General features: G+C 38.6%; 1 protein-coding gene and 1 pseudogene across 2 annotated transcripts in view; one reads left to right on the top strand and one right to left on the bottom strand.

Moving 5' to 3' along the window:
• Positions 1–8,973, bottom strand: part of CCNT1 (cyclin T1) — a 31,203-nt gene extending 22,230 nt beyond the window's left edge. For both annotated transcript variants that reach the window (XR_004424063.1, XM_033116219.1), the window contains exons 1-2: positions 8,609–8,973; positions 4,595–4,676 (exon numbers count right to left, since the gene is read on the bottom strand). Coding sequence is in view for 1 of the 2 variants with exons in the window: in XM_033116219.1 (XP_032972110.1) it covers positions 4,595–4,676; positions 8,609–8,763 (237 nt within the window). In the remaining variant the exon portion in view is untranslated. The remainder of the gene's footprint in view (positions 1–4,594; positions 4,677–8,608) is intronic.
• Positions 5,557–6,663, top strand: LOC117028075 (cytosolic 5'-nucleotidase 3A-like; annotated as a pseudogene).
• Positions 8,974–12,696: the final 3,723 nt, after the last annotated feature.

The raw sequence follows: 12,696 nt of genomic DNA on the forward strand, positions 1-12,696 counted from the left end.
GTATATATACACACTTCTAGAGTTTAAGATAGGAAAGAACCAGAGGAAAATGGGCATGAACAAAGGTGTGGAGGAATCAGGGCATGAAGGACATTTTGAACACTAAACTGAGTTGGTTAAGTGACATAGATAATGGGATGTGGAGCACAAAAGATTTTTTTTTAACTTTTATTTATTTTAAGTGTGCTTTTCCAGAACCCGTCAGCTCCAAGTAGTTGTTTCTATATAGTTGTGGGGGACGCAGCTCAGAGGCCCATGTGGGGATATAACGGACAAACTTCTTGTTAAGAGCACCACGCTCTAACCAATTGAGCTAAGCGGCCACCCACACAAAAGATTTTTAACAAATGACACTAAAGATTTTCAAAAACTATGTAGAGTTTAATAAATATTTACAAAGCTTAATCCGGTGGTAGGTAGGACTGAGAGGAGGAAAGGGTAGGATATACTAAAAGTTATGTTTCAAAAAACAATCCAGGCATTGGAAATAGGTTTAGAGTAGGCACTAGCAGTAGAAATAAAGAAAAAAAGAAACATAGGGTATCACTTGAAAAACTAATAGAGAGTTCACCAAATATATGTATATGTATTTGCACACAGAGAGAAAAATTCTAATGGGATATACTCCAAAATGTTAACAGGATTATCTCTGAACACTGGGTTATAGGGAAATCATCATTTTCTCTTTTATTCTGTCTTCTTTTAATTTTATGACAATGTTTATAGAGAGAGAAAAAAAACAGTAACATAAAATTAATAGAACTTTATAAATGATTGGAGAAAGGAGAAAAGGACAATTCAAAGACAACACTAAGATTTCTTAAGCCTCCAAATTTGCCTTCGAGGGGCTAAAAATATATTTGAAAAGAGCTAACTAATACGTGGAATACAAACAATGGCTAACAAGGCAATATAATATCTCAGTAAAAGATTGAAAAAGGATAAATGACAAGCCAATTTTTGTGCAAATCAACCATATACAAATACTCATTGTTCCTCGTGGAATCACTTTCCAAGCTGGCTTATCAAAGCATTCTCCCATCAAAGGTAATTTCTCAGAGGAATTCTTATATCAGGTATGAGTATAAGATTTTCTCCATTTTAAAAGAACAATAATAATGCCAGCTAATATTTATTGTTTGCTACGTGCAGGCACTTTGTAATTAGTTCATTTAAATCCTATTAACTAGTCTATGATGTAGACACTATTACTGACTCCAACGAGATGAGAAAAGTGAGGTCTATGGTAACTTGCCCAAAGCCATACTGCTAGTGAGTAGCGCACAAAGGATCCAAATCTAGACATGTCTGACTCCTGAGCCCATCCTCTTAACCAATAAGTTTGACCTCTTAAGAGTCAACTAATGAGAGTAAAATACACCCCAATTTGTCAGTTATTGAAATACCACACCTGTATTTAAAAATATTTAAATATAGCATAAACACACATACATGAAGTTGCTTACCACTACTTTTATACTCCCCCACTTGGAAACATTTTTAAAAACTGTACATACAGAAAAATCAGGATTTGAGATTGAATTTCTTCTCAAAAAGAGTAACCACAATGCCTGAATTTAAGTGAATAAACCAGTGATTTAATCATATCCACTAAAGAAACAAAATTTATTTCAATCAAAAGACAAGTTATCGGGGCTGGCCTGGTGGCTCAGGCAGTTGGAGCTCCGTGCTCCTAACGCCGAAGGCTGCCGGTTCGATTCCCACATGGGCCAGTGGGCTCTCAACCACAAGGTTGCCAGTTCAATTCCTTGAGTCCTGCAAGGGATGGTGGGCTGCGCCCCCTGCAACTACAACAGCAACTAGACCTGGAGCTGAGCTGCGCCTTCCACAACTAAGACTGAAAGGACAACAACTTGACTTGGAAAAAATCCTGGAAGTACACGCTGTTCCCCAATAAAGTCCTGTTCCCTTTCCCCAATAAAATCTTTAAAAAAAAAAAAAAAAAAGACAAGTTATCTACCTTCCAGGGTCTTGGAAATACACTACTATATCTTGATCTGAGTGGTGGTTACATATATAACGCAAAAAAAGTAAGCAAGTTGCACTCTTCAGATTTTGTGCTTTACTGACTGTATGTTACACCTCAATTAAAAAAATTTAAAAAAAAAAAAAAGGCAAGAGTTCTGGGCTCCAAAACACTATCAATGAAGAGATACAACAAAATGAGAGAAGTATTCACAACACATGACATACAGCTCTAATATATAAAGCACTCATATAAATAAGAAAATCGGAACAATGAAACAGGCAAAGTGAATCAACAGTGAATTTTTAAGTTAATTCTTCAGTTTCATAAGAACAGTGACCAATAGGCATAAGCAGCTCAACTCCACTAATTAAAGAAATGTAAGTTATAAAAATAATTTAGGACTCCCTCTATCTTGCTCACCACTGTATCCCTAGTGCTTCACAGGTGGTTATGATAGAACTTAGTATTTCCTGAAGTAACAAATACTTGTTAGCAAGAATGCAGAGGAAAGGACCTTCTCCTACAGTGCTGGAAACAATGCATACTGATGTAATCTTTCAAGAGAGCAAACTGACACAACAAAAAATTTTTAAATGCATGCCCTTGGACACAGCAATTCCACCTACAGGAATTGATACTGAAATAGTCCTGTAAGTGCACTACCTATGTACCAGACTATCTTATGTAACATTATTTATAATAAACTAGAAGCAACCCAAATATCCACCAGTTAGTGATCTGGTGAAATAATGTTAACAACACAAAGAAATACTATATGGTCATTTAAAATAATGAGAAACCAATATGAAAAGATGTCCAGTATATACTGTTAAGTGATAAAGGCAAATTGTGTATGAGTAGTATAGTAAGAAGTGATTTTTATAGAAATACACAAATACTAGCACAAACATAGAAAAATGTCTGAGACACTACATGCCAAAACATTTCTTAATGGTTACCTCTGGAGGGTGGGATTACACTCTACGTTATGCATTTCTATATTGTTTTAATTTTTACCATGAGCATGTATTACCTTTGCAATAAAAGAAAACACAGAAAATGCATGAGAGCTTGACAGGACTTATCATGCCACGACAATGTGTTAAGTCCTCTCGATTTGAATTTGTATTCATCACAGCTAAACACAAAATTAATATACTAAAGGGGTGATATCTTTGATCTGTTAATTCCAGAATGTGCCTAAAATCAATTCTCTAGAGGATCTACAACCCAAATTAAAAGTCACTGGATTGGAAAAGGTCACAACATCCCAAAGAATCTCTTTATATTGGATAATTACCAGATCATTCCTTCAACAAGTTTACTAAAAATGCTTTGGAGAATACACAGGAAAGTGAATCTCTGTCCTTGCTAATAAGCTTAATGCATGGGAAATAAGGAGGTATAATTCAAAAAGCAAAGTAGGGGAAAAGAGAGAGAGAGAGAGAGAGAGAGAGAGAGAGAGAGAGACAGACACAGACAGAAAAGCATGCACAAATTGATGTGAGCTGTGTTTCACCCTGGATTTCAAATACTTATCATTAATAAAAGGGAAGAAATGTAGAAAACTTTCAGAATTGGCAAAACAGCTCTAGACTTCCTCTCCAAATTTTTTTATCCACTACCTTCTATTCTAGAGCTATCAGACAGCCTCATTAAATGATTCTCTCTCCCTCTGATGGCAAGTGCTCCTTGCCATCAGAGGTAGAGCATGGCTGAAGGCGGGGAGGCTAAGGGTAGAAGAAAGCCAAGCTGGCTGGATAATCAGCAAAAATTGGGAACACTTAATCCACAAATTCGAAAGGTTTCCTGTGCAATTACTCCCAATACTGAGTCCAATATCTTTTACAAGAGCAATATCTAGCTTCACAGATTCTCTTCCTATGGCATTAAAAAAAAAAAGCTCAAAATCCATCATCCTAAATCTGAAACACTTTTCCTCAAAACATAACCTTAAAAAAAAAAAATTTAACTCACAAATCCACATGAAGTGTTCATCAAGTTGAGTCCTATTATCTTGTGAGTGTATTAAACAAACATAGTCTTACCTGCAACTAGGATATCACTATGCACGCTCTTCCAAGTCATTTACAATAATGTTAAATAGGACCATTTCAGGGAGCAAAACTAAAAATAGCACTATTCACAACTCTGTCCAGAAAAAGAAAATCCCTTTAGTACTATTATTTTCTTTTTCCTGTCTTAAAAGTCATACCCAGTTATCACATAATGTACCTTCCCCCTCCAACCTGTCATTGATTGGTATTGTATCAAAGGGTTTTAGATAAATCTAATTACATCAACTTGTTTTCCTCTGATCATATTATGCGACTCTCCCATCCCAAAAGGTTAAGTTTACATGTTCAATCATCTATTTCTTTATTAAAGAATCCACCTACTCTAAGGATGACTACACTTAACCAGACCCTTCCTAGGAAAATTGGAAGGCTGGATTCAGAACAGCAGTGTGACACGTAACGAAAGTGATCAACCTTAAATTCTAAACTTCAAATTCCAGTTCAGCAGCAAAGATCAACCACAGAAGAAATATGAAGTTGGAATCAATCACAAAAGGATTATACCATATAAAAAAATTATACTTACATTTCGATGGAACTGTGTAAAAGACTGAATCATGTAGAATCGATGCATGTATACAATCGCAGTGTTGATAGTCAATTGTGAGCTACAATGCTCAAGTTAAGGCCCCAAAACAGACAGAAAATACAATTCCCAAAACTACAACCTCTATATCCTCCCAAAAGAACCCTGCAGCTGGGCAGAGTAGATGCTGCTCAATGAAAATCATTCTTACCTCCCCACCGAATTAACTACCAATGGCACTTATTAGCATGCCTTAAATGTAACAGGTATTCACTATACATTTCCTGAATAAAACAAGCAAGCTTCTCAGCATGTGTGGATCAAGAAGGAATATAAACAAAACTATATATGACCTAAACCTGTCACTTGCCTACTGAAAATCCTGCAACACTGACCCATTATTAACGCTCAGGATAACTCTTCACCTGACTTACAACACTCTCCCTGACCTGGACACAATGTCTCCACTATCTCCTCACCTTCTAAGCTCCAGCAACCGAGCCTCCTCAGATTGTGATCCCTGGGACCAGAAACACTCTGGAATGATTTGACATCCATTCACTGAGAAGAAAAACTTTTCAATGCCTTACTTCTAACGACCTCAGGGGACAATGTGGGGTATACAGAGATGAGGCAGTCCCATGATGGCAACAACCTTAATGACAACACGCATATAAAAAGGAAAGGGCTAAGATGTGCTGAAACAGAATTTCAAACAAAAAGTTTAATTCAGTACTGACCGGATGCTTACAAAACAAATAGAATACTGGCAATAAAGAGAACACCTCTTTTGAAGTGAACACTTTAAGACGCAAATGTTACAGCCAGCAACACATTTAAATAGAAGCTGCACCCAAGGATAATTTTTCATTTCCAGAGTGAAAAGAACCTTGAAACTATGTAGCTTTCTCTGCTACAAAATGAGTGTATTTTCTGACAAAAATGCTTGAATTGACCTGCTTTTTCAGCCTGGGACGCGTTATGACGCCCCGTTCACATACTGGCGACCATGGTAGCTAGTGCCAGTGTGTGCGGCCTGGTGGCAGCGGTGGTGCTGGCCCAGTACATATTCACCTTCAAGACAAGGCAGAAGACCAAGATCATCGAGATGCCTATATCCAAGCCCACATCGCCAGATATGGCTGTTGTTCTAGGACAAATTCATGGACAGAAGAACTCAAGAATGTCTTAAGGAAGATTGGATAACCAAGAAATGACTAAGACTCTGCTGTACATGTGAAAATGGTGCCAGAATTCCAGAAAAGTACTCATACAGTTCGCATCAAGAACCCTACAGGAGTGTAAGAAATTACCTGTGGTCTTTACCAAAGGAGGAGCTGTCAAACTTCAAATAACAGACTTTGACTTGACACCAAGAATTTCCTACAAAGGGAAAAGATATCTAACATGTCATGTCATTGACAACTGTACGCTGGTTTCAGACGAATGTCGAAAAAAGTTACCGCAACTCAAGGAAAAATATTACGCTATTGAAATTGATCTGTTCTTACCATAGAAGAGTAGTACCCTTATATGGTAGAATGGTACATTAAATCACATGGTTTGCTTGTCAAACAGGTTTTACCAAACCCTGAAGAAGTTATGGCAGAATCTGATGCTATGCTCAAGAATGATATGAGAATTTCTCTGATAAGCTCCAACACAGTATCCCTGTGTTCATTACTTTTGGCTGGTATCAGTGATGCACTAGATTATCTGTCAAGCTGATGTTTACTATCCAAATGTCTAAGTAGCGTCCAACTTTGTGGATTTTGATGACAATGGGTTGCCCAAAGGATTTACAGAACTAATTCATGTATTTAGCAAACATGATGGTACCTTGAAGAACACAGAACATTCCAGTCAACTAAAAGACAACAGTAACATAATTCTGCTTGGGAGACTCCCAAGGAGACTTAAGAATGGCAAACTTGAACACATTCTGAAAATTGGGTATTTAAATGGCAGAGCGGATGACCTTTTAGAAAATTAGATGGACTCACGACATTATTCTAGTAAAAGATGCATCACTGGAGGTGGCCAACTCTAACTTACAGAAGATTCTGTAAACAGGTCTTCACGACCTGTCCTCTGGGGTGCAACTGATGCAAGAGTTGCTCATCTGTTCACCTTGGTGAAAAACTTTTATTTATAATGTTCTTGCTCTTGAAGTTTTTCCTGTACATTACTGAAGTATTTTCAGACATGTTGAATCCATGAACTTCTTGCTCCTTTTTCTCCACCTCTCTAAACACACCATATTTTTTATCACTAAAAAAAGAATCTTAAAGTCAAAAATTGAAAACAACTTCCTACGTTTCCAGAGTGTATTCTGTAGTTTAATGTTATCATTAAGTTTTTGAGGAGTCTTTTTATACTAGGAAAGTTTGTTGAAGTTTAAAAATAATGTTTATGAAATGGTGAAATAATGTGCATGATTTTAAGTATTGCTATTATTGTAATTTGGGTGAATTATGCTGATGGTATCACCATCTACTGAAATTGTATTACGTTGGTTATTTTGTTTTGGGAAAATTGATAGTTACCAGAAAAATACTGACACTTGGTGTTTGAAAAAACTGTTGGTAACCACGTCATTAATCATTATAAAATATTCTCTATTCCAGCACTGATAATAAACATGAAATGAAGAACAAAAACAAAAAATGCTCGGAGGGGGAAGAATCACCAAATTATGAGGTGTGATCAAAAGATACAGCGAATGTTTAAATTAAAAAAATGTACTACAGTAAAAGACACATTGCCATGAATCCCCCTCAAAACACTCCCCCTCACTTTGAACACACTTATCCCATTGTTCTTGCCACTTTCTGAAGCAGTTCTGGAAGTCCTCTTTCGTGGGTGTCTTTATTTCATCCTCCATTATGACAATGCTCCATGTCACACATCACTTATGGTATGGCAATTTCTGTCAAATAAAAACATTATGGTGTGTCTTCATCCATCTTATTCACTGAATCTGGCACCGTGTGACTTCTGGCTCTTCCCCAAAGTCAAAATGACCATGAAAAAAAACAAAAAACATTTTAAATCGACTCAGGACATCGAGGCAGCCACGACAGTGCAACTACAGACACTCAGGAAAGAGGACTTTCAGAACTGTAAATGGCAAGAACGATGGGATAAGTGTCCAAAGCGAGGGAGAGTATTTTGAGGGCGATTAATGGCAATGTGTCTTTTACTGTAATACATTTTTTTTAAACATTCACCATATTTTTTTATCACACCTCCTACCTCACCTTTGAAATGAGAAAAACGAATACATTAGCATTCTGAGTATTTTAAAAACCCAGTATTTTGCAACAGTTTTTCAAACCAGTAGATCTGTAGGCCTACATCCCTAAAATCTAAACTGACATTCCTCCTTCCTCTGAAAGTCTGTAAACCTCTAACAGTAGCTACTACTTGAACTTGAGTGCCAAGCAGTGTGTTGGGCATAGAAATTAAACTCAAGAGGTATCACTTAAAGATGAGAAAACCAAGAATTCGACAGGTTTCTTAAACAGTAAGTGGGAAGAACGGATTTTGAACCAAAGCTGGACATTAATTCTAGGCCACCCTTCGTAAGACCTTCAGATACTGAATTTCTCAAAACTCTTTGCACACGCTAAGTTCAAGAGGCAACTATCAACGATGAAACCTCCAGCAGACACCTAGGGCATCAGAGAAAAGCAGAATTTCAAAGTCACCAGCACAGGAGATCAGAGCACACTGAAAACGGTCTAAGAAGGGCCAGTTAAAACACAAAGCCTGGAAGGATACGAATTCCCGGAAAGGCTGGTGGCCCCGGTGAGCGAGCGGGAAATTAACTCCGCCTCGCCACCCTCGCGCGGACACTGTGAACTTCAGCCCGCCCCATCGTAGGCTCTCTCACCTAGACATCTAGCCCCTGCCCCCCCTCTTCCCCCTACCATCCTTAACAGAACCTGAGTCCTGGAGGCGAGGGCAAAGCGGGACTGACTCCAAAGCCAAAGGCCTAGGCCGCAAGGATACACGTAAAGACGTTGCCCCATGTCCTGAAGCAGATTGGCCGCCTGCTGACGATAAGAAAGCTCTTTATCTGCGTCTAGACCAAAACGACGGGATGGGCTATTTTCCAGCTGTTCTCGAGTAAAATACCACCGTTTGTTCTTCCTCTCTTCCTCCATAGTGCTTCAACCAGAAAGCAGCGGCGGAGGCTGCAAGCACTTTCCAGCGTCACTTAAGCGGCGACACACATCCGCTGTGCGGCGGCAACTGCGCCGTGACGAACTTCCGCTAAAGGTGGACGGCTAGGTTGTGACATGCTTCCGCCGAGGGGTATAGTTGAAGGGTCTACTTCCGGAAGGAACCTCGCGACAGCTTGTAGTCGAGTAAACAGCCAGTCAGCGACCAGGAAAGACCTTGGGTCGAGGACGCAGGCGCCAGTCATGTGACCCTTGGGAGGCAGGGTGAGGTTGGAAGTTCTCGTTCAAAACCACGTCTCCTCTCGCGTGAACTGGGTTGAGCGTTCGCGCCTTGGGTTAGTGGGTGAGGCAATGTTGGTGGCGGCTTGAGGCGCCCGCCCACGCGCCGCGCCGCGGCTCCTCCGAGAATTTCGTTTTTGGCGGAGGGGGCGATCTAAAATGGGGCAGCGGAGAACTTGACAGGAGAAAATAGGTGAGACTCAAAAACTGAAAAAAGTAATCAAAGAGAGGGGCCCTATCGTGTAGCGTAATGTAAAGCAACTAGAAGGCTCTCACATTGTTGGTAGTCAGGTAAATGACGCATATGAAAAGCCGGTATGTAGCTAAAGCCTGGAGAGCATTTTTGGCTTCGCCACAGTGGTCCAATGAAGGAATAAAATGAAATGAATAGTATTAACTTAGTGCTTACCGTGTTCCAGGCGCAATACTGGCTCTTAAACATACGATCGCATTTAATCGGCGCAACCTCAAGAGGTAGTAATGTTTTAATCCCTGTTTGCGAACGGGTGAGCTAAAACCGCTCCTTCGGTGTGGAAAGCTTGCACACCACGCTGCACCATCATGCACACGCACAATTTTGTAAGTTCCTGTCCTCTGTCAGGATGTAGCGCAGTCCCAACGCTTGATGGCTGTGTGATCCTGCGCAAGACTTCTCTGTGCCTCTTGTACAATGTAAATGATAATAGTACCTATGTCTTAGATTGTGGGAAGGATTTTAAATGATTTGAGTTAAAAGTATATCATAGTAACTTGCACATAGAAAACATTTAGTAGATGTTATAGTAGTTACTACATTATATTAATGTTGAGAACAAGGACAGTGCCTCCTTCATTTTTGTATCCTTGGCACCTGCCTAGTACAGGCCTGGCCCTACTAATTAATAAATGTGAAATGCTCAAAATACCCTACAATAAAGAAATTGAGGCTCAGAGAAATTAAGTAGTTTGCCCTACATGCACAGCTTATAAGTGTAGATTTTAAAAACAAGTCTAATTTTATTCTTTCTAGTCCAGCAAACTATATTCTTTTCTGGAACACTCAATTTACCTTGATTAAATATGGGTCATAGAATCATTTGTTTTTTTATAATACGTTGAGTGTCATCATTTCTAGATATGGGTGCCTCCACACAGTAAGTTTGATTATAATTCATTCTCAGAAGCATTTCCTTCCATTTCAGGCCCTCCTCTGCCATATACTGCCTACAGATAGCCTAAGCTCCATTTTAGTCTAGAAAAATTGAGATTCAGGAAGGTGTAAATTACTCACATCAAGTTATAACATTAAAAAAAAGTATGACTTCAAACTTCTTCCATCAGACTTTTTTCTTTTAATAAACATTTTTTACAGTTATGTAGTCATGTGTGTTATCTTTTAAAAGCCAAAATTATTTCTCCTAGATCCGCTCTTGCCTGTCTCCCTGACCTGTGTTTGGTTCTCCACGTAATCTCTTGGATTGATAACTGCATTTTGAATTTGCTATCCAAGCTCAGTCTGCCAGTCTTCCAAGAAAAAGTTGTCGCGTCTGTAAGGCTTCAGGCACTGCATCTGCAAACCATTGGCTTGTTACCCTGCCATACAGAAGAGGAGGACCTGTGTAAATCAGAGAAAGGAAAGGTTCTTTGAAGATGAAATTATTTGAAAGTAGTGATAACAGCAGTGATAAAATAATTGCTAAACATGAGTTTTTGAGTCAGGGCTGGATTCAAATCCCATCTATTTTTCTTTAACCATCTTAACCATTTATAAGTGTACAATTCAGTAGTATCAACTATATTCACAGTATTATGCAACAGGTCTTTACAACTTTTTCATTTTACAAAACAAACTGTGTGCCCACTGAACAAGTCCCCATTTCCCCCTCCCCCAGCCCTGACAACCCCATTCCACTTTCTGTTCCCACAAGTTAGACTACTTTAGATACTTCATATAAGTGGAATCATGCAGTATTTGTCTTTCTTTGACCAGCTTATTTCACTTAGTATAATATCCTCAAAATTCCCAGATATTCTTTTTTTTTTTTTATAATTTCATAAACAGGTTACAGTATTTTTTTTTTTTTATTAGTTTCAGGTGCGCTCCCAGATATTCTTTTAACTAGCTGTGTGACCTTAAATGTCATGTCTGCGTCCTGACAGAACACCCATCTGGCACATAGTAGGTGTTCAGTACATGTTTATTGTCAATGCTAACCTTCTGGCACATTGCCTTAAGGAACAGTTGACAAAACCTTAAACCAGAGGAATTTTTTTGTTGTTAGTTTATATAGGACTCCATTTTCTGTAAATCACACCTATAAAGCTATTCTTCCTATTCCCTAGACTAATCTAATACAAGGTTATACTATATTTCATGGTTTGATCTTATTTTGTGTGTCATATTTCAGTCATGTTAAACGTTACCATTTACTACTGTTAAAACAATTTCTCCCTACATTCCTATAGTCTCCAAATTAAAATACGAAAAAAGATGGTGTGCTATTCCTAACTATCCCCAACTCCACATTCAGTGATGTCATGTTGATATCTTGAAATTGACCATGGTGTGTGTGTTTTTGCCAAACTCAAATCAAGAACCAACCTATGATTGCATTTGACAAACGAGTATAGCTTTGACTGTTGGTTGACATTTTCTTTTGCATTAATAAGATGAAAGTAAAACAATGAGACTTATATTGGAACTTATTTAAGAGTGACTTGAGCAACATCTTTGCTGAATTGGATAATAGTTTTTGAACACTGGAAGAATATTTCAATCTTTTGTGCCATTGATAATGTAATGGCTACACACCATACACTTTTAAGCTTAATCTACATAATTAACTTCTCTATCACTTCCTTAATTCTAGACAATCAATAAAACAAGTCAAGCCTTTGTCTATAGCATTTGCCAGTTTCTATAGTACTATCTCCCAAACCAATTTCAAGCTACCAATGCGACTGTCACTGATCATGAAATTGAGAAGAGATGAACACACCATCACATACTATTTCCTCCATACAGATACAATTGACAGGGACTTCTGGTTTCCAGTTTGACATGTAAACAGGTTGGAAGTCATCACTCCTGTTCTCACAACCAAGGGAAAAAAAGCTGAACAAACTGAAAATCAACAACCCTTCCTAGATTCATCAGAGAATTGAGGTGACAGGGCAAACTGCTACCACAAAAACCGGAGCAACAGGCAGAACAGAATCATGGCTTACTGGGGAGCAAAAAATACTGGAACCAGCCCTTGATAGGGATACTTAAAGGGCAATAAACTAATCGCTAGAAACTGAAATTGGACTAGACTGAGAGATTAAAAACACTTCTGGGGACCTAGACTTAAGAGGTCCCCCACATTTTTGTGAGTTTTACCTGCAGGAGCACCACAGGTCTTACTATAAAGATTAAAGAAAAATCTCAACCTTCTGGCAGGTAAAGGGGAAAGGTAGCCATTGTAAAATAAACCCAGAGCATTCAGTTCTCAACAAAGGCCTGCCCTCAAGGAAAACTAAAAGCCTAACCAGTGTGAGAAAAAAACAACCAACTCCAGCTGCGAACTTTGTTTAACCTAAGGGGGGAAAAAAGACAAATATTTGTGAAGGTCACACAGTCCAGGGAAACAAGCTCACTGAAAGACACAGACCTAA

Source organism: Rhinolophus ferrumequinum, chromosome 10 (genome assembly GCF_004115265.2).
Source record: "Rhinolophus ferrumequinum isolate MPI-CBG mRhiFer1 chromosome 10, mRhiFer1_v1.p, whole genome shotgun sequence".
Lineage (NCBI taxonomy): Eukaryota > Metazoa > Chordata > Mammalia > Chiroptera > Rhinolophidae > Rhinolophus > Rhinolophus ferrumequinum.